Source organism: Diabrotica undecimpunctata, chromosome 5, assembly GCF_040954645.1.
Source record: "Diabrotica undecimpunctata isolate CICGRU chromosome 5, icDiaUnde3, whole genome shotgun sequence".
NCBI lineage: Eukaryota > Metazoa > Arthropoda > Insecta > Coleoptera > Chrysomelidae > Diabrotica > Diabrotica undecimpunctata.
Window position 1 is genome coordinate 151148319 of NC_092807.1, and position 27866 is coordinate 151176184.

General features: G+C 32.1%; 2 protein-coding genes across 2 annotated transcripts; one reads left to right on the forward strand and one right to left on the reverse strand.

Annotated features, from left to right (window-relative positions):
- Positions 1-155: 155 nt before the first annotated feature.
- IntS9 (integrator complex subunit 9) lies at positions 156-23730 on the forward strand. The gene is made up of 11 exons (XM_072533022.1): positions 156-378; positions 430-621; positions 763-965; positions 2755-2956; positions 5318-5564; positions 9015-9328; positions 12881-12983; positions 15900-16144; positions 16224-16376; positions 19971-20120; positions 23556-23730. The coding sequence occupies exons 1-11, from the start codon at positions 370-372 to the stop codon at positions 23673-23675; spliced, it is 1938 nt and encodes a 645-aa protein (XP_072389123.1). The 5' UTR covers positions 156-369; the 3' UTR covers positions 23676-23730.
- Positions 23722-27769, reverse strand: Txl (Thioredoxin-like). The gene is made up of 6 exons (XM_072533024.1): positions 27566-27769; positions 26809-26965; positions 25919-26026; positions 24608-24730; positions 24376-24536; positions 23722-23976 (listed from the first exon to the last, which is right to left on the reverse strand). The coding sequence occupies exons 1-6, from the start codon at positions 27661-27663 to the stop codon at positions 23766-23768; spliced, it is 858 nt and encodes a 285-aa protein (XP_072389125.1). The 5' UTR covers positions 27664-27769; the 3' UTR covers positions 23722-23765.
- Between the last annotated feature and the right edge of the window lie 97 nt (positions 27770-27866).

A 27866-nucleotide genomic window follows, 5' to 3' on the forward strand; every position in this document is an offset into this window, starting at 1 on the left:
TCGGCCCGTCCACGTTTGCCGCTAGAAACTCTCTCCGAATGGTTTCCATAGGACTTACCTTACTAGAGGGATATGTACTGTTCTGTATGCGTATCAGCCAGAGGCGTCTATTTTCTTAAACCACAGAATACATCAACCAGTTGGGTGATGTATTCTGTGATTAAACTGTGAAATTTGACATTTATAACATTGCGGTATTTTCTAAATAAGAAGAGGTTATATTTACATTTATATAATTTAAAAGTAAAATCTTTTTATTTACTGAAAGGTTTAAATCTGAGGAAATAAGTGTAATAAAGATCATGGTTAATCAACAGTATCGTTGAAAATAAGTATTTTCATATAAATATCTATATTTACTCATAGAAAATGAAATTGGTAAGTATTTTTGTTAGAATAGCAATAAGTTTTAATCCACGTATTTTTTAGTATTGTTTAAGTAACGATCCCAATAAACCATGTCATATACTAACTTTTCGGGAAATAACCATGATGTTAGACTGTGGTCTTTCAATGCAGTCTTTATTGAACTTCTTACCACTATCCTTTGTACCTTCAAATAAATTATGTAATTTGCCAAACTGGATGCCAAGTGACACAACAGATCCTGATCTGGAAGGTGTAAGTAGTTTGATATATTCAGTTAAAAAAAAGAAGGTAATAACACAAACACTGAGGTATATCCTTAAGCAAAAATGAAAAGCGAGAAGTTGTTGAAAAGTTTATTTGAATTTTATATAATAAACAAATCTATCTCTTCAGGAATTAAAAGAAAATGGTGATAGAGTCTTTGTTGATTCACCTCCAGAATTCTGTCCCCCATTGGATAAATTGATAGACTTTTCTCAAGTTGATGTTATCTTAATTTCAAACTATCTGTGTATGATGGCCTTACCCTTCATAACAGAGGGAACAGGGTTTAAAGGAAGAGTCTATGCCACTGAACCAACACTACAGTTTGGAAGGTATTTATAACTTTTATATTTATAGAAAACATAAATTTAATTACATTTAATATACATTATCAGAATGTTGATCAACTGAATGACCACTGATCTGAACTCCTGACAAAAGATGATCATGAGTAACTTTATGTCCCAGCTTGAATCTTCTGACAGACCTACAAGTTGTAAAATGATAAAACTTGCCTCAAAAATGGATTTAGTTGATGCACCTATAAGTGGTTTACTCATAAAAGATTCCAGGGAGAATCTATTTCTGATCTAATTATGTGTGAAAAAGCAGTTCAATTCAACAAAAAGCCTGGAGAGCTGTCAAATTTTTAAGCAAGCACAGGTTGCTTTAAACGACTTGTATATTTTTTAGCAACCTATATTTGGGACCTCTTATTATATGTCCTAATTGATGCTCAACTGTATATTGTTTTTATAGTTCCAAATACATGTTAACAAGTCCAATGTATTCATGATTAAAATTTCTGCTGCAATTTATTTTTAGTTTACAAATTATTTAAACAATTTATCCTACTGCTGGATACCTATTGTAGCAAGAATTAATTTCACTGTTCGAATTATTTTCAATGACTTATTTAAATGTTTACCAACTGTAATAAATGACACTACATTACAAATACACAGCCCTGTATGTCTAGGTAATAAGTTAGAAAGGACTTTAGAAGCAGATTATTCCTCCCAATTTAGTTGACAGTAATAAATATGACATTCTTGAATATTTATGTGAATTGGAGACATATCAATATTATTGGTCATGAGTAAAATTCAGAACCAGATAATGTTACAATATGTATAGGTATCCTCATGCCTGTGACAATGATAGAAAAAGAAATGCATTTAAGTATTCAAGGCCAGGTAACTAATGTGTTTATATGTAATTAGATGGTTAGTGATCAGAAATAACATACAAAGAAATCTGCCCAATTGGCATCATATTTAGATGATATAAACAACACGCAAAACAAAAGATGCAGAGGACAAACTTATGTTGATTTGGAACAAATTGTAGAAGTCGTAGGGCTAGCAATAAAGACATATATGACAAAATTACTAGTAAAAACCAGATCTAATAGACAAGCACAACAATATTTTATAGACAATATAGAACATATTAACAGATTCACATACTTTATTATGAATCTGGTTTCAAATAATGAAGAAGAACCTGAAGTAAATAGAACGCTTATACTGGCTCATAAGTCTATAAAACAATAATTAGGCCCATAGTAAGTTATTAGTTTGAAAGAAAAATATTATCAGTGAAATATCAGGGCCCAATCAGTGAAAATAACAACTGGCGAATTAGATATAATAAAGAAATTATGAACAATATAGAGAACCAACACTAGTACAATACATTAGGTTGCAAAAATTACAGTGGGTAGGACACAGGGTCTGGATGCTAAGAACACAACCAACAGAAAATTACTAAATGCAAGAATGCAAGTAGAAATACATACCGGTTGGAAGACAAAAAGAGGTAGAAGGACGAAGTAGATGAGGATTACAAAAACCTCCTAAAAACATGTTCAGGGAAGAGAGCTACAGCCGATATGGACTGTAATGCCATTGGATGGATGGATGAGTCACTGTACTTAGTTGGTGATTGTAAAAAGAAAAGAGGTCAGGACTGAATTTTTCTCTGACTTTGGTTTGTGGTAATTCAAGAGTCATCACAATGTTGCAGGTGTCCATGTTGGAACTTTGACCATACCTTGTTCTTTTGACCAAGTTTTTTAAATTTGTAATTTATAAACAATGCAGTTTATAAATATTTTAGGTTACTTTTAGAAGAATTAGTCATTTATATTGAACAGTGTCCGAAATCAAGTTTTGCTACTCAGTGGAAGAATTTTGTACATAAATGTCCTTATCCATTGAATGAAGCCTTCAAACCGAAATCTTGGAAACAGATTTATAATATGAAAAACGTTAATGCTAGTTTGTCTAGAATACAAATGGTTGGCTATAATGAAAAAATTGTAAGTATACTTATCACATATTTAATCTACAATTGTTTTTAATATAACTTCGGAGATTAAGAGATAAGCTGCGGCAGTGATAAACAAAACGCAGAAGAAAATTATTACATATCATGGTTTATAAACTTCACAACCACTATATTATTAGAAAACACTGACCGCTGAAGTCAGTACTTAATATTACAAGTGTTTGTTGTGAACATTCATCGCCATAGTCCTCGGCGTTACAATCTCCTCCCTCAGTCGCTATATTTCTCTACCAATTGACCTTGTCTCACCTGTCCGAAGATTCGTCAAAAATTCACCAGTCTTTTTAAAAGTTAGAAGAGGACACTTATCTTCCTTCGTCATGCAGTAGGTTTCAGCTACAACAGTGACATCTGGTGTTATCAAAGTTTTGTACAACTTAATTTTATTTTCTGTCGTCAGTAAGATTGACTTCAGTATCTTTACATTAGCAAAGTAGATCTTATTCTTCTTCATGTGCCTTGTCTGTTCCGAACTTTGGCAATCAACATGGCTATTCTGACTTTGTTTACGGCAGATCTGAATAGTTCAGCAGATGACAATCCGAACCATTGCCGCAAGTTTTGGAGCCACTTTGGAGCAGTTTTGGAGTGTCTTCTCCTCCCTGGAACCCTTCTGCAGATGTAGATCTTATGTTTTGCCATAATTCTTTTTGAGATCTCCTAGCTTTCTTCGTCAATTTGCGATCCTAGATAAGTAAAACTAGTAACTCCTTCGAATTTAAAATATCCAAAAGTAACGTTCTAGGAGTTTCTTCTAGTTTGATCAAACATTCTCAAGAATTTGTTTTATCCTTGTTTATTTTTAGACCTGCCGATTCACTCTTTACTCCAATCTCAAGCAGCATTTTTTTTAGCAGTACAAGATTTTCGAGCAACTATCTCAAAGTCATCAGTGTAAGTGCCAGCCATTTTTGATTTGTATCCAGTAGTTCCACTTAAGCTCAGTCCTTTTTCTGCTACATAAGTTATATTAAAAGGTCAGCAGACAGAGAATACATTTATAGTACTCTCGGATCAATTCGACTTGACTTTGCTCCAAAGTACACTTTCTCCTGGAAGTCTTCTACAGTAACAGTCTGGTATCTCATATCTCATATTATATTTTATTGGTATCTGAAAGCTGTGCATTACATATACTAGTTCTTAGACGATAAATAATATCTCTTCTGTATATACAGACAACCTCCTGTGAGTAGACTAGGCCACAGTAGACTGTATATGCCACATTGGTAACTCTCCTGTAGTTTGTAGACATTAATATATCACTGTTTTTATGTATTAGAAAAACGAGACCTACTCTCTATTTGTCAGGCTTTCTTGTCCCAGATATCTCTCAGCAACTTACAAAGGGCAGTAACCAAACCACCTATTTTAAAAAGCTCTGCTACTAGTTGATCTCAGAGGGTTTTACCTTTTCTCCGCCCATGATTGCTTCTTGGCTGCCTCCTTCAAACTTCTCAGTCTGCTGAGTTGTACTGCCCCACAACTACCGACCTTTGCCCTTCAGTTTGCTCGTTAACTTTCAGTAGTCATCCCCTTTATTGCCCTATAAAACTTCCCAGCTTCAGTCTTTTGGTTTATACTTTCAATTTTTCCATCGCACTGTCCACTGCTGTTTTCCATCACGCAAACAAGAAGCTTTCTTCGTTTTTTGTTCGACCCTTGTTCTTCCTTGTATATATATCACTGCTTGTCATATATTCCTTTGCTTGTCGTAAAAAATATTTTCTGTCTAGTCTATTCTTTAGTTGCGTTTTATATCAGACCATTCAACATTTCCTTCTTTTTTTTGCTCCTATTACCTAACTCCCCTTGCCGCTATTTCGATTATCATCTTTATTTTTTTTTCATCTTTCATCCACAGGATAGAACTTGGTTCACGAGCAAGTCCACCTGCAAATTCTCAGCCAACTTTTCTTGACGTCTCGCTGCGAATTGTAGGTCTTCTGGCTTCTCTAGAAGACTATTTTTTCATCATTATTTACTACAGAAAATTTACCAGAAAAGCACATGCACCATATAATGATTCGAATCGCAGTATATGCAGTATAGATATAGTATATCAAATGAAGAACTTGTGTATGAAATTGCTTACAACAGCTTCAGAACAATATAGTAGAAACTTCTATATTTTATAGGCTGTAAAAAGCCGGTTGTAAAAAAGCGACTTACTCTGTAACTACATTTTAAGAAGCAATTGGACAAAAAATTAAAATTGTAAAAATTGTTTCTTGAATACGTTTTGAAAGAAGTGGAGCAAGGATTATTGCAAATTCAATTCGATCGTGGAGTAGATTTAAGGTTATTGAAAATAATTATTTTATTATTTTAGGATGTGTATGGTACTCTAACAGTTATTCCAGCTAGTTCAGGATTATGTTTGGGTTCCGCCAATTGGGTAATATGTACAGATCACGAAAAAATTGTGTACTTAAGTGGATCAAGTACCTTAACTACACACCCAAGACCTATGGATCACCAATCCTTAAAAAATGCTGATGTGCTCATAATGACTGACCTTACACAAACACCAATTAGCAATCCGGATTCCATGTTAGGTGTCCTTTGTGTAGTTGTTGGTAAGCATTTGACTATTGCACAGTTTCTTTATGCTAATTTCTTTTATGAAATTTATTTCCTTTTATAAAAACTATATTTCTTATATGTGAAGGTGTCCTTATATATATATATATATATATATATATATATATATATATATATATATATATATATATATATATATATATATATATATATATATATATATATATATATATATATGAAGGTATATGTGAACATGTGGTTAATATCTTTTGTGCTAATCTCTGCAGTTTGCACCATTTGTCGAACTTGTTAATCATTTAGAGTAGAGTAGAGTAAATTTTTATTTGCATAAATTTTTAAACATAATTGAGCAAATAACGTCACATTATTCATTACAGATTAAAATATATATATATATATATATATATATATATATATATATATATATATATATATATATATATATATTGACATTACACATTTAAAATATATTAACATTACAAATTAAATATGCTGATCAAGGAGAAGGATAGGCCAGGTACTCCGCCACAGTGTAGGGCTCAATGTCAACTAGGTGTTGAAAAACCTTTCTTTTAAAAGCTCTATAGTGCGTTTCCTGTTGAATGTCAGATGGTAGACTATTATAAAATTTAACACACGCATACAAAGGACTTCTCTCTGTTATAGACAATCTGTGAAGTGGCAAATTCAAATTAAGGCTTCTTGTATTATATTGATGATTGGGAAGCAGGTGACAATACAAAGAAAAATTTTTAAAAAGGAACATAATACATTCAAATATATAGATGGCTGAGAAAGTGAGTATATTGAGTGATTTGAATCGGCCTCTACAGGATTCTCCTGCCTTCAATCCTAAGATCACACGGACTGCCTTTTTTTGGACTATAAAGACAGTTGAGCTATATACTGCAGCACCCCAGAAGATTACCCCATATCGCATAATAGAATAAAAGTTTGCATAATATACTGATAGTAAAATCCCCTGGTCTAGATAGCTCTTTAACACCCTTAATGAGTAGCAGGCTCTATTCAGTTTTGAGATATCTATTGATATTTCTCCTAGATAGCTAAATACCATCTGATGCGATTTTTGTTAATGCATGTACCACTTATAGAAGAAATGGTTTCACTTGTGCTGCAACCAGCAAACCATTTGATCAATCACACTCATTGTTTTATTTTCAATAACTCCTTCATAATATGGTATCCTATGAGTGTTACTCCCTGCTGGCTCTGGAAGCATATTTTGCACTTAATTCCAGAATTGGAAATGTGAAAGATATTTTTAGGTCATAGATTACAATGTGTGAAAAAAAAAGTATTTAATCTGTGTATTCTGCCAGTGATAACTATGGTGCAGAAACTCTAACACTCATAAGAACAGCAGTGAGTATAGTACAAGTTGCGTTTCTCTATGTGATAGAAATCCCGAATACAAGCGCTAACAGAAACATAGGTCGACCCTCAATAAGACGGACCGATGACATAAAAAGAGTGACTAAAAAAAAGCATGCGAGAGGCCTATGTTCAACAATGTATGTTGGAGGCTAGATGATGTAGATTAAACGTCAAAACTTTTAGGACACTCTCGGTATGATAATTATTCTTTGATGTCCAGTTCTAAGGTATTCAAAGATATATCCGTCCGTCACTATTGGCAGTAATTTTGAACGTTTTGCAAATGCCATGGTTTCTGACGGTTTATCAACATTGTTCAAAAATTGTTTTGATTTTAACCATATATCACTAAAGTATCTGTGTCTAGTCTGTTGTCTTCTGGACCTTCGGGAATACTTTGTCATTGTTTATTGCAAGTTAGCTTATTATCCATTTTAGTCATATTATTATATTAGATAATCGATTATATTTATATTTCTTTGAGAGGCGAAATAGATACTACAAAACATTTTTTGGGCTATAAATTGTAACAGAAATAAATCATTACAAATAAAAAGATATCTTTAAATGAAATTATTCATAGAGGTTAACCTTTTCCTAAAAACAAAACAAAGTCTCAAATATGATTAGGTATTTATCAGATGTCAAAAATAATAAAGCTAGCTGTCATATGTCAAAACTAAATCTTAAAACTGAGGACAAATAAAATGACAGCTAAGCCACGCCCTATGATCTACAATTTTAATTATTACAATTTAAATTGTTATGAAAGCAATTATTAGGAAAAAAATGACTATCTTTACCTACTTTAAAGTTCAAACAAAAAAAGTTACCTGGATTTCACTAAAATGCACTTTAAAAGATTTCTGGGGTTGGAAACTGGACTTACATTCTCTGTCACACGAACAAATTCATCTCCATACTACGAAAAGTATTTTGAAACGACTTCTTAGGACTGACTATTTGAGGTTGAAATTGGCACTAGACGCAAACCTTGGACTCGGCTTCTTAAAAAATAGGAATAAGTACAACTGGACACAATGGCAACATGTGGTTATCCATCAAAGTTGTTGCAGACTACGACTTTCAAAACTGACATATTACATAGAGTATAATTCACTATTTCCAACAAATTTGCCGGTCTTTTCCAACTAAATTAAACACGTCTGTTCATTTTGACCAAAAATTCAAACCTTCTCTGTAGCTACACATACTGCACAATTAACTGCCACTACACACTATTTTCCATGAAAAGGGACGAAGAACGAGAAAACATTCCAAATTCGACGTAAAATTTGGACACACGCAGAAGCAACTGACCCTGACAACGGCCTCAGCGAGAGTGTCGCAATTATCTTTCTGGCAAAACCTTCTCAGCGATCTAAATGGATGTTTATTTGAAACGCAATATCGAGCGGCTTCGATCAAAAGAAAACTCCAAAGAAATACGCGTCCGTGATATATAAACAAACTGTGAAATGGTTTATATCAACTCGGCGACGCAAAGGGGAATTGAAATTATATTTTTCGGTGTTTTAACTTGTACGAAAGGACATAGAAATACACTGAAATTACTCTTCGGTGTTTTAATACATATACGAGGGGATTTAAATACATATATATATATATATATATATATATATATATATATATATATATATATATATATATATATATATATCAAGGAATTTACAAATGCTACAATATCTAATACAGTTTGTAAATCAAGATCTGGTAGATAATTTCTTGGAAAATTTGTGCAAATTTGTATTAATTTCGAGATTGTAACGGATTTCGAGTAAGTTGAGATTTGTACCGAAGGTGATGTTGGGTTGTCTTCACTCTTTATGTAAGAGTTAACAATATCCATAATTCATATTTTTTAACAAACCGCGTATATTGCTAAAAAAATGTAATATCTCATGATTGTATTCTAACTCTTAGATCATTCAGAACTTTTTAAAGGAATAATAAAACTAAAAATAGAAGTTTCCCATATGGTACCAATCTAATTGGACACACTGTATATTACTAACTATACAAAAATACATAATATTCTTTTATAGGTTTGACTTTACGAGGTGGTGGAAACGTTTTAATACCTTGTTACCCAACTGGAGTGGTTTATGATTTGTTCGAATGCCTTTCTGGTAAAATGCAAGAATTAGGAGTGTCCAACTGTCCCATGTTTTTTGTATCTCCTGTGGCAGATATGTCTTTGGCATATTCAAATATTCTTGCAGAGTGGTTATCATCTGTCAAGCAAAATAAAGTATATGTTCCGGACGAACCTTTTCCTCATGCACTATTAGTGAAGAGTAACAAACTAAAACATTTCAAACATATATTTTCTGATGGATTTAGTACGGATTTTCAAGAAGTAAGTATAGTTATTATTTTTTTATCCACTATAATCAAATAAGCTCTAATATAAATGTTTCAAGTTAATTTTGGGCATGTACAAACCAGCTACAATAATTTAATTATATTATTACTAGCTGAGCCGATAGACGTTGTGCTGTCTTAGCTCCATGAGTCAAAAAATGTATAGAATCTGGCCCCTTTTCGGAAACCAATATATAGCGTTAATTTTACTTGCCCACTGGCTTAACACAATCGAGGGCCTTCACCTTTAAACTTAAATGTTAGTTACAAATATCGAAATATCCAGTGGGTAAATCAACAAGGAACCTTCTTCTTCTTCATGTACCATGTCTTTTCAGAACGTTGGTTACCATCATAGCTATCTATTTTAGAATTTTATTCACTGCCACCCTAAATAGCATGCTTGTATCAACACTATACCAATCTCGCAAGTTCTTCGACCATGAGGTTCTTCTTCGTCCTGGACTGCGTTTGTCTGCTGTTGTAACGTTGGGACCAATTTTTAACGTCATAACCCCTAATGTATCAATTGCAAAATTGCTACATTAGACGTTATACGAAACACTCCCTGGCTAGCTCACTCAGGACGTGAATATGGCCCACTCTGGAGCAACACACGCAAACAAGTAAAAAGAAGAAACAATACACAGTTAAATTAACACATGTTTATTATATATATATAAGGTTCTTGAACTCCTAAGTGGAGCATAGAGCTTCAGTGAAAACGCGCCATCGGGTTCTATTTTGCGCTAAGGCCTTCACCTCATTCCAAGACTTTCCTTGGCCTCTTATCTCGTCCATGATGGATCTTCTCCAAGTTTGTACTGGGCGACCTATTTTTCTTTTCCCTTGGGGATTCCACTCTAGGGCAGTCTTTGCGATACTGCAACTATTTTTTCGGAGTGTGTGACCGATCCAACCCCACTTTCTGGACTTAATTTCATTTTGTACCCTCTTTTGTTCGGTCAGGTGTAGCAGATCGTCGTTTCTGATGGTGTTAGGCCAGAATATACGAACAATTCTTCGTAGACATTTGTTAACAAAGACCTGCAGTTTGTCTGTGAGGGTGTTTGTCACTTTCCAGGTTTCACATCCGTAGAGTGTTGAAATGTTTATGTTTATTAGAATATTAAAAAAAAATGATAGAAAAATACATGTTTAAATATGATATTGAATTTAAATAAAAATTATTCGACTTCTTGCTACAGTGTTACATTATAGTAAAGAAAAATGTTTGTCACCAAATCCTAGGTTTTATCCTGGTCTTTTCTGCTATGGTTGTTAGCAAGCCATGTTGTTAGCTGTGGATTTTCTTGCCCCGGAGTCAACTCTCCTATCGGAATGATAGTGCCATTCTCAGGCCGGTTGGTCTTCTGGATGTTAATAGAATTTGACCCGCACCTGAGAAATGTATCCCGGAGGTTGACTCCTAATCAGGAGACGACACAACAATTGGTTATTGTACTTTTACAGAAGTCATGAATAAAATCGACATTTTTAGAAATAGAAGCCATTATATCGACTTTTGTATCGAACGGGAAGGGGGAAATGTCAACAAAAAGGAGTCTTTGACAGACAGTTAACCAACAATGCAATGACAATGTCACTAGCATTAAACTAAACAGAGAATAAAGATGGCACCTCTCGTTCCAAAGTAACAGAAATAGAGATGAAAATAAAATTCATTCATTTAGAAACTTGAGTAAAAGATAAAAATGATGATTATTAAGAAAATAGGAAAGGTAGATACTGAAATATATATATATAAAGAAGATAGATTTGGACGCTAACTGGTTTTTATACCAAATACCAGTAAAAATGAAAAGAGAATAATGAATCAATTAAGTAACGACATAATTCTGATACAATCTATATCTGAGAAAATATATAGAAAAATAAGAGATACAATGGAGGATATAGAAGAAGATGAATTATGACAGAAGATATGGAAATTGGAGAATAGAATTAACGAAATATATTAACATAAGAAAGAAAGCAGGCAATGTAGCAGTTATAACGCTACACTGTTTTTCCTTGCATGATATTTTGTAGCAACCTATATTTGGGACCTCTCATTACATGTCCGAAATACTCAAGCTTTCTCTACTTGATGCTTTTTATGATCTCAGTAGTCTTGCTGAGACATTCTATTATTGTGGAGTTTCGAATCTTCTCCACCCAGGAAACTTTTAAAATTCTTCTATAGCACCACATTTCGAAAGCATCAAGGCGATTTAGATCGATTTTATTCACAAGACTATTATATCCAAGACTCGACACCATAAAGTAAGACCGAGAACACGTAGCAACGAAGTAGGCGAATCCTCAATGCCAATTTTAGGTCTCTGTTACATAACACCTTGGACATCCTTCTAAAAGCCGCTCTAGCCTGCTCTATCCTAGATCTAATTTCGCCGTGACTTTCTGCGTTACAATTTAATTACTGTCCAAGGTAATCGATTTTATCAACTTGCTTAATTTTGGTATTATTTACATATATAGACGGTTTTATATGCTGTTGTTTACTTATTACGAGTATTTTGGTTTTGCCTATGTTCAGATCCAGACCTACCTCCCTACAACTCTCAACGACACTATCAAGTAGTGTTTGCAGATCTTCTTGACTAGAAGCTAGGAGTACTGTATCTTCCGTATATTGCAAATTATTGATGACTTCACCGTTCACAAGTATTCATTCTTGTTTTTCAGAAAGTCCTTTTCTGAAAATTCTTTCGGAGTAAACGTTGAAAAGCAGGAGTGACAAGAGGCATTGGTTGGAGCAAAGCCCATAACCATTTTATTAATTAGATGGATGTAATAAGAAAATAACAGTCCTTATTCACCTCTTAAACTACAGTCCTTATTAACTACAAAACGAATATCTTTGGTCTTTTATGGGATAAAATTACTGGCACCTAAAAATGAATAAAACATTAATTTATATATTTTTCAACTTCGTTAATAAATTCAATGATTTATTGATTAATTTTGAAATAACCCTGATAAAAACAACAACAAAATACCAAAGGATGTTCATAATCAAAAGTCCTTATTTATTTTTTAAACAATTTAAAAAATCAATATTTCGAACTTCTTATGGGAGAAATATACGTAAAACAGATTTGTTTCGAAAGGTTTTTAAAATTCCCCGCCCATTGTGTACGACATAAGAATCATTGTTTTTGTAAAAATGTTTTATACAGAAGTTCTTCTCCCGCGAAGCGATTCATCATGACTAATTGTAACTATCTGCTGGGTATCACCGCTATGGACATTTCAAATGTACAAAACGTATGACTCGCTCCGTATTTTATAATATAGAATGTACCTATTGTCTTTTTAAAAAGAAAATGTGTCTAGTCATTCTAGTAGTAAATTCTTATACTTATTTAGCTTCAAAGTCGTATGTGGAGGCGAAAGAAGTCAAATTTATATTGCCCTAAAACCTGCCTATAATCCTCAAATGATTTCCAAATGTACAGTAGTAGAGAATTAAATATAAATTTTTGTTAAATAAAAAAAATTACATTTTAATAATTTTTTTTAGCCTTGTGTGGTTTTTTGTGGTCATCCAAGCTTAAGATTTGGAGATGTAGTTCAGTTTATAGAGCTATGGGGCAATAATCCTAGAAATTGTATAGTATTTACAGGTAAGTTACACCTCTATCATTAATTAAATATCAACTAAAAACTAGGATAACTGAGCTAAACGCTTTAATTAATATGTACTATTACAAGAATTAATATCAGTTTATCAGTTTTATTACAAGAGTTAATATCAATTAATAAACTCAACAGGTTTCCGGGTTGAACCGCGTAGATTGTCGATTATCACTGCGCCGAGCTTTCGACATCCTCTCTGATGTCTTTTTCTGGATTTCCGAGGTTTCAGTCTCCCGAGCCTCCAGACACTTCTACACTCAGTTCATTTATACCGTCGATGGTGACGTGGTTTGGTTGAAGGTTGGCGCGAACATTTCTGACGGCGGGATTTTGATTGGAGGGTCGAGCGGACGATATTTTCTTTATGACAGGTCTCCATGTCGAAGGTATCCGGATGCTGTCATCTCTTTTATTGAAACAATTTGGCCTTTTTTCAATTTCTATGGCTTCTCGGATAATTTTTGGTTTATAGAAGCGAATGGGGCTATGGTTCTGGAGTATTCAAAAACAATTTTGTAACCTGTATGAAGATGGTTTTGACCTAGAGCTGCAATTGACCATATTGCGAACAGAAATGGAATGTTCATAAATCCTATTTTGGATTCTACGATTTGTTTGGCGTATATAAGATCGGGGGAAGTCTGCACAAGGAATTTCATAAACACCGTGTTGTTTATTTGGAATGTTGTCTTTGATTGATCCGACAAGAGATGAAAGTTTTTGTTGGGGGTAAATATTGTATTTATTCCTCATGATTTAAGACTTTTATCGATTTTGTCAGTGACACCATTTGATATAAGGAAGAAAATGATATTGGATGGGAGATTGGGTAACCCATTTAGATGAGGGCTTGTTTTAAATTAGACAGCTCAGCGGGTCTACTTGCAGTATCGTAAAGTGGGATGCCTGACGATGAGATAGGGTATTGTTTAAGAAGTTCGATAAAATGAAAAGAATTTTTGACGAAGGATGAAGCATTTTCAGCGAGAAGTTGTAGAGTTTGGCTAAAGTTTTTATGCTTCTTATACAATATTCTTTTGTTTTTCATTGGATTACTGAAAAATTAATTTAAAGTTATTTTGTTATATCCTGATGAAGCAAATAAATTTTGCGAAAGCTCGATATTAACACAGAGTTTTACTTATCCTGCCCTTATAATTAATTACTGCAGCCTCAAAATAAAACGCTAAGACGTCCACCTCGTTTCAAGACTTTACTTGACCTCTTATCTCGTCCATAATTGATTTTCTTTAAGGCTTATCCTCGAAAATCCTAACGGTAAAATTCAGTGCGATATCTATTTCAAAAATATCTTTCTTTACGAAAACACGAAGAATATTCTACACGTCATCTTGTACTAAAGTTGGGCTTTTTACCTACTTACAACCGGACACCCACCCCCTGTAGTGAAAAGTCTTGGGTCTATACAATAAAGCGAGTGGGAGGTCTTCTATTCAGTACGGTTATGGGGTAATTAGAATAATACGAGTATACCAGAGTAATATTATTTATTAAATAATTAATTCACAACTTAGCAAAGGTACATACAGGTATGTATAACGAGATATTTTGAGGTCACAGTATTGCCGAATTCGTTTTTTTATGTCTTATATTTTCTTTTATTTTTTTTTGGGTGGAACTCTAAAGTTTAAGTTTACTAAAAGTTTTTAACAAATATCAATTATCACTTATTTTGCAGTTTGCGAAGCAACAAATTGACTTTTCAACTTTCAAAAATCGGCATTTTGAAGCTTTGTCAATATTCTAAAAAATAAAATTTTGTAATTTTATGTCAATTATTTAGCTTTCTAATGGAGTGCAAAAAATAGAAAAAATCGCGTTTTTTGCACTAAATTGTTAATCATTAAAAAACGGCTCCGAACTTTAGGCAGGAAACAGATAGGTTTTCTTCTTATAGGACTACAATAACTAAAAAAGTTGTCAGCTACCTGGATTATTGAGTGTCACGAGAAAATCCTTATTACCCTGGACTAATATGACTGGACAAGCAAGTGACGAAACAAACTTCATATATTATGTAAACTTTACTAACAAAAACGTTTAAAATAAATATTCCAATAACTATAAATAATCAAATTCCATATTCAAATACTGCAAAATATTTGGGTATTGTCCAATAAATATAAATAATCAAATTCCATATTTAAATACTGCAAAATATTTGGGTATTACTCGTTAATAAGCCCTAATAATGTTATTCAACATTATTTATGAGAGAGTGTATATTTCTTACCTACCTGTCGGCGAGAATCCAGAAGCTATCGACAAAGACAGCCTGTACTGACCGAGAGAGAGTAACATTTAGCAGAACTTTGAGATTTTTAAAAAGTTTATACCAAATAGCTGCTTTGTGTTACACTTTATGTTAAAAATAAAAACAGATTCGGAAAGGGGTTCAAATTCTGTAGTGCCCTATTTCAAAAAAAAAAAATTTTACGTTTATTTTAACCAAAAATATTTGAAAAAAAAAATTGTTTAAACAATTTATTAATTTACAACCAAATAGTGCACTAGAACTTTTTAAGACCTTTCATATAAAAAAAGAATCATCTCAATATCTGCCATAGTTTTTGCGTTATTTGATATAAACTTTTACATTGGCTATGTCCAGAATCGCGAAGAACGGCCTTAAGTTTGTGCTGGGTTTCCTTGGGGATTCGACTCTAGGGCAGCCTTTGCAATACAGGAGCTATTTGCTATTTTTGTTGGGAATAAATAGTTTACACAATATTACGTTAACATAAGTTTATTTTGACATATCGATATCCACTTCGGAAATCCATCAAAATATACTGGTTTTGTATTTAATTTTTTTATTTAGACGATTATTTAACATAAAATTGTTAAGTATTTGATATATATTAATAATATTTATATTTTAGAACCCGACTTTGATTATATTGAAGCTCTAGCACCTTATCAACCGTTGCAAATTAAAGTTGCTCATTGTGCAATCGATACATCCCTGAATTTTACCCAAGGTAATAAACTCATCAAAGATCTCAAACCTAAAACACTGGTAGTGCCGGAATGTTACACTCAGCCTCCAGTTAGTGCTCCAAACTTAACGGAATTGGTTATTGGAAACCACACTGAAAGTTCTGTAATACCTTACAAATGGGGGGAGGTAAGTAAACGACCTTTACAAGTCATTGTTTGTATATTTAATAACTGTTTTATAATATCAATCGATTTCGCTGTTTTAGGTGATAAATTTACCACTCAAACGAAAACAAGGTCAAGTATATATCGATACTAACGTAGCGCAACAAATTGTACCTGTTGAAATAAAGCCTGGAATTAGTTTGTCAACGGTAACCGGGTCCCTTAATGTGAAAGACAATGTTCACAATATACAAGTAAGTATCAAGCTTGGACATTTTAAGTATCGAGCCCTGCGGAAGAACTCTATTTAGAGTATGCTTTGAAATTTAAATGTTTCGAGTTGGCGCTTTAGCCACTTCCACAGAGAATGACTTGTAGTAATTTATATATTTATACATAATAGAAAATATGCACGAAAGGATGGTTCATTAAAGGAAATGTTATTCAGTTTTTTTAAAGAAAAAATAGTATATTCATTATTTAAAAAATACAGATTGATTTGATGTCAACATTTCTTAAATATTATCAGCGATCTCGTCAGTTACTTGACTCATATTTGAATCGGTCGTTTCAGAAACAACATGAGTCAGAAATTATAGTTTTAAGTAAATCACAAAAAACTGTTTAAAAGAGCTGTAAGAAAAACTGCTTTAAAATTAATTGTTGCAATAATATTTCACCATCCTGTACAATATGCATTACATATTTTTTGTAAAAATTGTTTTTTCTTAAGTCATATTGTGGTTTTAAAAAAAGTGACTATGTTCTTTCAGAACAGAAATAAAAAAAAATTTTTTTGGAAATTTTATTGTCTGTCAAACAAAGTATAAGCATTAATCATCATTAATTGCATCAGTAGTAGGCCACTGCATAATCTCTTCAAAAAGTGATCTTTTTTCCTCTGGTATGCAGTCCATGAGCTTGCGTATATCTTTAATTTTTTTTATTAATTGGTACTTTACCATCCGGATAGGCCAAAAATGGGATTCTATCACTTATTTTAAGTTTAAAATTGTTAGTGATAAAACCATTAATATATTCCGATACTGTTGCAGTCCCTGGTTGGTTTGAAGAATAAAAAAATGGTAGTAGTTTTAAATCTGGAAAGTGATTTTTTTATCCTGTTCTTTTCTGTCCATTGAGTCGGTAGACAAACACGATTCTTTGTAACGTTTAGGCCACCACTTTTTAAATTCAAAAATATTCGATGTTTCCACCATTTTAACAAGAAACTTTTTGTGTCGTGTAGAATCTACAATGATTTCTGTATAATTCTATTGGGTGGTAAACACGGTCAAAGTTTTTTACTCTCTTTATTTCGCAAGTTTCTATTGTTCGGCAAAAAGGAATGGCCACGTTGTAGAAAGTACTGGTTTATGGTTTTAAAACTTCCAGTATCTACTAAGGAGAGTAGAAATCTCACTACAGTATGATTCCGGTTTTGACCGGCACAGCTGTCAGAAAATAAGTGAAGATGTTTCACAGCACTTCAAACTTGATATAATCCAGAAGAAATGAAGCAACTTTGGGTCTGTCACCTTTGTTATTATTAAATAAATAAATAAATGTAATATCTAATGCAACATGTAATAATAAATGAAGTTCATTTAAAAATTTATTTTTTATTTCCACAAATACATTCTTAACATTAACAGGATGACGCTACTTTTAGCACTTTGTACGATTCCGTTAGACTTCTAATGTACATCAACAAGGATTGTAAGAAAAAACTCAAAGAAAAATTGTGCTATGAAGTACAGTTATAAAATTATGGAAGGAAAACCATTATTTAAATAAAAAATTCAGAAAACATTCTGTACATTCTACAGAAAAGAAATGTGTCGATAATGTGACAATTGAAGACTACATGGCACTTACATCTAAATTTTGTCCTTCGTTAAATTTAGCTAATTTCATAAATGTTCAAATTTTACAGTCTAGAAAAAAGGCAAGAGGTAGAAGATTCAGTAATCAGTTTAAACAGGATGTCTCTTAATGTACTTCAAGGGGCCAAAAGTTTTATAAAAATGTTTTGTGTAGCAAATTTTGTTTACCCAGCCCTAATATATTATTTAAAAATAATATACCAGACAGCTACTCAAAAAGTGTAACTAATTTGTCGGATAAAACTGTATATTCATATGTTAATGTATATAAAAATAGAACCGGTGACACATTTGATAATCTAAAAATCCCTACTGTTTATTCTGTTGACTTTATAAGGAGGTATACTTGACATTCTATTTCAAAAGAATTTTGAAATATTAGCTGTACAACCGAATATTATTAAAACATGTTTTTCGATTTAGTACCATAAATTTTAGTCACCTTTTGAACAAAGACCACTCAAATATTGTACAACTTTTTTAGCCGTATACGTTTGTACTATTTATTAAAATTCAACAACAGAAATTTCAATACTCAAAAATATGAAAAGAAAACTAAAAGAAAAAAATAATAAAACGATTATTTGGAAACATCAATAACACGATTATTTAATCGTTTATATCGAAATAACAAGTCAAAATAGTCTATTACAATGAACAGGTAAGATCAATCACTAATCAATATACATATTTAGGAGTTTTGTTCACATCCTCTTGTGTTTTTAGTGAGATATAATTAAAATATATTAACTGATTTCAAACTCTGTATTTGAATTTTGAAATGAAACTTTGCATTTTATTCTACTTTATAACCATACAGCTTTAAAACTAGCATATTTATTAAAAACTGTTGCATAACTCTCCATTTGATTTTTTTTTTATAGTGTATAAGACAGTTCTGTAACAAATAGTTGTGAAACGTTAGAAAACAAAATCATAAATACAACGCAGAGAAAGAAACAATTTTAGGTTTTTTTTTTTAATTTTTCGAAGAATGAAAGAGTAGCAAGAAGAGTTTTGAAATTGGTTGAAATTAAAATCAATGTTGTTAAATAAATCAAAGTCGGCTCTGTCGCGTCCATATGTGCAGGGCCAGTCCACGGTTTTCGTCCAGACAATATGGTGTCAAGGTCACCGAATTGTGTCTAAAAAGATCAAAGGTACCGCGGTAGAGTGAGAATACTGGTTGTTATCTATACTGTGGAAAGACTCTCTTTCCTTGTTTAATTTGGCCTCTCAAGATGGCACTTCCTGTCTAACAATATTTTTGCCCCCACTACCTTTACATTCCCTCTTTTGTCTTTTTGCTCGATGAGTTTATTACAGCCAGTCGAGACTGATGTCGTTTCTGCTTATAATAGTGCGTTGACGTATAAAAAACGGATTTGTGAAGAAATGTCAATATTGCCAAAAATTGTTTCATGTTGTTTCTAAAAACACCGATTCATTTTGTTTTGACACTTTTATAACATTTACTTAAATAAAACATAGACAACGCGTTCCAAAGAGTATCACTTCATATGATAAAGTCGAAGATTCACGAGCGCGGCGACTCCTCGCATTGGTCTAACGCGCCGTTTGATATGTTTGTCATTAAAAAGAAAGAATTATTCATTTGAACAATAAAAATAATCATTTATTAAAAATTTGTCTACATTGTATTATTCCACTTAATTGTCACCATAATTTATTTATCTGTATTTTGGAGGGAATTAATATGTATAACAGCCACCTGTTATTTTACCTACTAATCTCCCGCACTATGCACTCAGCCGCTTCGTCGACTTCCCGAGCAGACACGAAGCCGCGCGAGAGCAGCAGTAGCAGTCCAACAAGTGAAGCGAACCTAAGAACAAGTAACAATGTTTTAATCTCCAATATAAATCTACAGTAACAAGTGTTAAACGTATATTTCGTGTACCCACCCCCATCCCACCTTTTATATATGATATTTAATTGTAGGAAATGACTAGCGATATTTTGCCTAATCAGTTGGTGAAATATGAATGGGGTTCACTAAACATAACTGAATTTCTACAAAAGCTTTCCCAAGAAGGAGTTACGGATGCTAAAGTTGAATCTTTAGGAGGAAATGTAATCGTAATTCACTTGGTAAGATATTTTTAATAACAATTTTGATAAAGCAATATATGATCGTAGGGTTTTCGCCATAATAACTAATACACCGAGGAGTAAGCAGCTTGTCGTTAGCCGCAAGTAATAGATAGACTCAAAACACAAGTTTTATCGGGAAGTATATATATATATATATATATATATATATATATATATATATATATATATATATATATATATATATATATATATATATATATATATATATATATATATAATATTAGACAAGAGATACTTTCTCGTACAGTGCAATAAGAAACAAAGTAACTTAATTCTAATTGAGAACCTGTACCACCAAATTTGTAAATTTGCAATACGGTTCTTAAATCAGAAGTTGCCACTCGATAGCATTGTAAGCCACACCCCCCTTCGCAGTAGTAATAAGCTACAAACGATTTCCAATCTTATCACATTAGTTTTTCGTTAATAATTAATTTGCTTTTTTTTTAATATTGTTCTGAAGCTATTTTTTTGTGGTATCTTAATGCAATTTACTATTTTAATTAGTAATAAGCCACAATTTTACTTTAAAATAAGTTTCGATTTCCGCTTCGGAAATTTCCGGAGTAGAAATCGAAACGTCAAATTAATCTTAAAGAAAAATTGTGGCTTATTCCTAATTAAAATGGTAAATTGAAGTAATTTTTTATTTTACAAACATGTAATTGATCTTACAAAAGTTCTGAAACTGTTTTCTTGTGTCATGCCTAACTTAAATATTATGTTTAAATGGATTTAAGCCACATCTATTCATATAATATTCTAAAAACAATCATCCATCTGATAAAAGTGATAATTAATCTGACACTTAGCTGTCAGATGGCCTTACGCTCAGAAAAATTTAATTGTTTTGTCGATATTGATTTGACCCTAAAAACTGACGGATTAGTTGACCCTACAAACAATTATAGTCCGTCTCGCGTTTTTCATTCAGTATGGGTTAAGTGGGAAAATAGACCAGTTATCATTACAGGACTTTTCATCAAAAAATAGTGTCAGCCATTTTTTCGAACAGACATTTTGTAAATAAACATTTGTTATGTTGTAATATAAACTCTCTTCCATATCATCATCATCATTCAATCTTCGTTTATCCACTGCTGGACATAGATCTCCCTCATAATTTTCCATCTTGTGCCTCTTGCATCCAATTCCTATGACAACGTTTTAGATCGTCAGTCCAACGTGTTGGTGGACGACCTCTACTTCGGTAGGCATCATCTCTTGGTCTCCATTCCAGTATCCGCTTTGTCCATCTATTGTCTGTCATTCGAGCCACGTGACCTGCCCAGTTCCATTTTAGTGTTGCTACTCTCTCTACTGCATCAGCCACTCCTGTTCTTTCTCGTAGCTGGCGATTTGGGATCTTGTCTCGTAGTGAAACGCCCAACATAGCACGCTCCATCGCCCTTTGACACACACGGATCTTTTGAACTGTTCTCCTTGTCATGGTCAACGTTTCGGCACCGTAAGTTAACACTGGCAAAACACACTGATTAAACGTTTTTCTTTTAAGGCATATTGGTATATCAGACGATTTGAAAATATGGTTCAGCTTGCCGAAGGCTGCCCAAGTCAGTCTTATACGACGGAGAAGCTCAACGGTTTGGTTATCTTTTCCTATGCGAATCTCATGACCTAGGTATTTATAGGCCATTACCTGGTCTATGGATCTTGTTCCTACACATATATCTTCCCTGACTACAATATTTGTCATCATCTGGGTTTTAGATATATTTATTTTCAATCCCCCTTCTAGCGAGGAAAGGTAGAGCTGATTTAAAAGTTCTTTGGCTTCATCTTGTACTGAATATAAATAATATAGATAATTAATATAAAAAATACCACAGAAAGTCTAGTTATTGAAAAAATAAATTGCCACAATTAGAAAATCAATTTTTTTAATCGATTAATATTATGATACTTGTATGAAAAGGAACAACGAAGCGGTGTTGTTATTATGAAATATGTAAGAGTGATCGCGCTCTAAATGATTTAAAGACAATACATATATTATTTTATAAATTTTCTAAAGCCTCTGTAAGCAATGTTATTTCGTTTTTAAATAAAAAATATTTATTTAATAAATTATTCTTTATAAACGTATGACGTATACTATATATTATATGTCGTTGTCAAATCTGTCTATACGAAAAACATGGCGGGTGATAAAAAGTCATCGAGTTAGAATCTATGGAGAGAGCATCACGTGACTAAAAACGACCTCACTTCGGCCATATTGTTTTGCCACTTTTGACAGATCGTATATGTTTATTTATGATTGTTGTTTTTCGAATATTTTTAGTCTTATAATACTTTTATAGAAACTGTAATAATATATTGTGATAGTGCATAATAATGGTTTCTTGTTCTCAACGTAGTTGCAGTGGCAGAAGCAATGTTAATAAAAAATCTTCAGGAATAACGTTCTACAGGTTAGCATACAAATATGTAAACAAAGTAATGGCCCGTACTTCAGAGAATAAATTAATAGTATTTGACTGTATTAATTTATCTTTATGTATAATATATCGTGTTTTTAGTGTTTACCGCGGGATAAATAAATCATAGTTTATTAAAAATGTATTGCACTTTTTTAGATTATGATTAAATCTTCTGAATAACTAGTCATATTTTTATAGTAGTTTTAATATTATTAAGTCCGGCCATGATCCCACCGCCATATTGATATCACAGTTAGCCACGCCTACCTACGCCGTTTTTAGTACATACGTTAATATGCTCATTTCTCCATAGATTCTAACTCTATGTAAAAAGTCCTATATTTGCTTGATGTAACTAGTAGTAATCACTTATACGCACTTCTGTTCATCTATATAATATGCCAACACCTACACAGTAGGCGCCAGTTAAATCCTTATTTTCTTACCGATTCGATCCCGATCCAAGCGCCTTGCTTACATATTTATCTACGATGTCAGTAGCGCAGCGGTAACTATTCGGTGCCTTCAATTATATAAAAAGCATAATCACTCCACTGTCCCCCTCTTTGGATGCAGTCGGCACACGCCACATGCGCGAGGTTGAATCTTCCTACGACTCACAATCAGAATGCCCACTCTGCTTGAAAAAATAAGTATGCGCATCTCGTTCGCGCAGGCGGAATCAGCCATGTTTTAGTCGGAACCAGTGCTGTTCAGTGACATCTTGTGTACATAAAAAAATTAACCAGGTTTAATTTATTTACGGCAACTATAGACATAATAGTACAATAATAGTTCTGTCATAGCTTGTCACAAATTTCTCAATTGGAGTCTGTTTCCGTTTAAAATATGACGATCGCGTGCTGACAAACTTCAAAGGCGGCATCTGAGAGTGGGCATTCTGATTGTTATTTATTCTGTGATAATGCTTTGTTGTACTATTTATTGTTTTTTTGTTTTATTTTAGCAAGACGAAGACGCACTTATCCAATTAGAAGATAATAGTACACACGTCGTATGTAACGCCGATGAAAATCTTAGGACTAAGTTACGCAACATAGTAATGCAATGCTTAAAAAAATTTTAAATATTTATTTACATTTGTATTTTTTTAATAAAATAAAAAACTCCAGTCTCCTAAAGTAGATATTTTATTTAGATCGTAAAAATAAATGCACTAATGGCTTTCTCCCTTCTTTCCTGCTACTCTCTTGAAATCGCCCATGTTTGTTGTACTTATCGGTGATCCGATTATAGCTAAATGATCGATTTGAGTTACTTCATCTCCTCCAAGATTATCTTTTATAAAGAATTGGATATTTTGGACGTTTTGAAACTTCACGTATCTCAAGTTTACTGGATTTCCTTCAACATCTTGAGGAGTTAACCTAAAATAAATACATTAAGTCATATAAATGCTTATTTTTGTAAATTTGAGGTAATTAAACTTTATCACAATACAGTTTATCAACAGAACGAGATCATCATGTATTGTTTGTGAAGTTTTCTTTATGTTGATAAAGTTCTTTTATAAAAGTTTGTATTGTGGATGTCTCTTTCCCTCAATATAAGACGAGAAAGCTTCTAAAGTCGCTGAATAGGATAGATTGAACAGGCACCAAGAGACTATATCTAACAATAATACATTTTTAATTATATATAGTATTTTTATATCTTTTGACAATAAAACTACAATATGAGTTATAAATTCATTACTAATATGTTACAAACCTATTATGGTTGATGTGGGATATCCCAATAAAAAAAAATTCGAAATATATACTTACTGTATGTCCTGGACGCTTGTATAACCATCAGCTAAATCAAAATCTAATGTTCTTGGTTGATTAATAAAAATTCTTATGTTTTTGGGACCTTTATCTGCTGGCGCTTTAATTTTCAAACTATGTATTTTGACAGATTGATTGAATGCAATGGAGATTATCAGCTGTAAATGGTATATATTCGTTAGAAAGATACTACATAATCAATGGTCCACAATTAAAACCTTTTAATTACCTGTTCATCACAATCAGATTGCAAAAAGCCACCACCAGAGGTTAGACAATGGGTAAAAGGATGTTCATCACTTTCATTCAAACATTCACATTCAGCTTTGGTAATAAATGGTGACAAGTCCATCTGAAAATAAAAAATTGTTTAAAATCCTCATTAGAATGATTATAAATAATGTAAAAAACTTTTGAGCGTTGTTCTTCTCCACCAGTAAGTGGTATTTATCTTTAGATTTTGTTTCTCTAGAGCTTCTTCTGCTTCTATGTTTATGCAGACTTTTTAATTTTCATATTCTTCCGTCGTCGATCTGTGTTTTTTTATGTTCTTGGGAACAAAAAAGTACTTTTCAAATTTTAAATAGTATTGTTGACAAATATTTATGTTTATTTGTTATATCTCCATGTATTCCTACTACTCTACACTGTATTTGTTTTTCTACTCCAGCTATCTTCTCTAGGTATTTGTTTATCTTCTTCAAGAGCTTCTTTCTCTTGGACAAAGTGGTAATTTACAGCATATATACCCAAAATTGTTATTTGCACTCATCTTAATCGAATCGAGACCACTTTGATAAGACATTTACAATAGGTTTGCAAGATCTGATTATATATCTTGTATTTTTTGTATTTTTTGTGTAAATATTGATATTTCTGCTCCTGTTCATTGATATTTCCCTATTCCTGGGAAGAAATGGAATATAACCAAGTATCGTTTCAATTCCGTTAACATTTTTCTTGCTATTTGACAGAATGGAGAAAGAAATGAATAATGAAAATATCTTCCTATGTCTAAATTATGACATATGAATCCTTGTATAATTTTTTTGTTTACTTCGGACTCCCTGTATATTCCACATTCTGTAATGTATTATCAATTTTGGTAGCCCTTTTTGTATATTTCTGTCTCCAAAGCTAGACATACAAACAGTCTGCATAAAAAAGCATCTGTAGACACCTTTGATGCACAAATATTTTGAAAATTGTCAAATTTTCACACAAATTGAGGGTGGTAATTAAATAAGAGACAACTTTATTATGAAGAAGCTTATAAAATAAAAAAAAAGAGAAAAGTTATAGATAACTGAAAATTTTTATTTTCTTTAACCTTTTGTTTAAATTTAAAGAAAAAATTTCCATTATATATTCTAGGCTGTAGTAAACCAAATTATAATTATTGTTGTATTATATTTCCAATATCTTTTCAATAAAAAAGTGGTACAGTAGGCAGTAATGTAGACTAGTGTGAAGATTCTAGCTCCTGATATCTATCTAGATTACTAAACATTTAATAAATTTAAAAATGAAAAATACTTACATGTCCTGCCACACTTTCTCCTTCTTCTGAATCATCTGATCCATAGTATTGTTGAATTTTATTTTCAAGACTTGTAGGGTCAGCTCCTTGTAAACGATCAACTTTAGTCTACAAAATAATTTAAGTAATAAAAATAATACACTAAAGATAACTTCAGACTATTCTTTCAAGTGTTTTAGCAACCAAAGAAAGATCAAACTGGTACACTTTTGAATTATAAGTGTAGTCATTTAGAGTAATTGATAACTAGACGATATTGACAAGGTTACATTTTTTTAAATTTAAATTTAGCATATAATAAATTCAATCAAATACATGGAAAAAGAAGAATAAATAGGAGAAAGTTCTCATGGTTATGTAACATTAGAAACAGGTTATAATTGGTTTTGAAAAATGAATCAGAACAGCTGAAGACAAGGGACAATTTTTATTGTAATCTCTAAACTTCCATAGGCAAGCTAAATTTTTAGATTTATAGCAATATAAATGATCAAGTAATAAAGACATGGGTATAAGACAATTAATTTTTAATAATAATAGAAAGATATCCACCTTAAATTAAACAAAGTTTGTGCAATACTTATGATGATTTAATGTTTTTTGTTATTTTGAACAACTATTACTAGTACTAAATATTTTTTTGTTTATAATATTTCTAACAGCAAAACTTTTGATTTAAGTACACATCTGTAATTTACTAAAATTTGCCAATTAACTGTAAGACCAATGAATACCACAACTAATGTTTAAATTAAAAAAATAATAGTGCTGACATCTTACCTAACATGTAATAACAATAAAGCTTTAATAGAAAGTAGTTTAATTTAGTAGTAATTAAAAATATTTTGATAGTTTTTGATAGATAGATTATTTAGATTAAATCATATTACCTTATTACGATAAAAAATAAAGGTTGGCATAGCTGAAACACCTTGAGCAGCTGCAGTTTCCTGGCACTGATCAACATCTACTTTTAGAAACACAGCTTTGGGATATTTTGCAGCTAGTTGTTGGAAAATTGGAGCTATCCTCTGACATGGTCCACACCTGAAACATTATTTAAAAATATTGGTAAAGTAAGAAAACAAAACAATTATTTAATGTAAATTTGTTGTTGTTATGCTAATATAATTAAAAACTACAATATGTCCATTGTATAAATGCACAAATGTGTAGACATACAGTACTATGTTCATATATAGTATAATTCAACAGCTTGGTCCTCAGACTTCCTCTGATTATGACTAAGTTTTGTTTTTTTTGTTGTTTGGTTTTTTCCTTTACTCCAATTGAGATATGCTTTTTTGTATATCATTTTGACAATACATTCCCATTTTACATAGAATATATTATGGCTAATTGATAGTTTCTTTCTTTCAGCTCTGAAGGAGTGAATAAACATACAAACCTTAGGCCATACAATTGATACACATTAGGTATACTCGAATCTAAAACTACTAAAAGTTAAATAGGCAATAATTAATTCTTCCTTAATTTTAGTCAATTTAAAATTTCTACTTAGCGTGAAAAAGGTACTACAATAGCATGTACTACTTAAGACTGACTAAAATGGATTTTAATTAATCTGGTCTCATAGAGAGAAACTGATTTAATTTTGAGTATTCATTTCCAAATGTTTTAACATACCAGGTTGCAGTAAAATCTACGACTACAAGTCTAGTGGCAGCATTTGTTAATTCAGTTTGAAAATGTGTTTCATCGGTTATTGCTCTAATGGAACCCATATTTTGATTTTTAATCAAGAGTAATAAATAGCTTTGATTAATTCAACTAAAATGCACATTCATTCACTGCTTTCTTTCCTTCAAACCTGTCCAGAGTACATGACATAGCCCTCTAGTGAGCTAAGTCGCATGGAAACATTTGGTAGAGAATTTCTAGCGCCAAATGCGGACGGGCCGAAACTAATTTCATTTAGCGGCAAATT

Coding starts and splice junctions, on each gene's coding strand:
- Txl (XM_072533024.1), bottom strand. CDS start 27,663: ATGGGTTCCATTAGAGCAATAACCGATGAAACACATTTTCAAACTGAA. Junction 26,966..27,565: donor GTAGATTTTACTGCAACCTG/GTATGTTAAAAC, acceptor ATAATGTTTCAG/GTGTGGACCATGTCAGAGGA. Junction 24,731..25,918: donor GAGAAAGTGTGGCAGGACAT/GTAAGTATTTTT, acceptor TTTTATTTTCAG/ATGGACTTGTCACCATTTAT.
- IntS9 (XM_072533022.1), top strand. Junction 5,565..9,014: donor TGTCCTTTGTGTAGTTGTTG/GTAAGCATTTGA, acceptor ATTCTTTTATAG/GTTTGACTTTACGAGGTGGT. Junction 20,121..23,555: donor ATGTAATCGTAATTCACTTG/GTAAGATATTTT, acceptor GTTTTATTTTAG/CAAGACGAAGACGCACTTAT.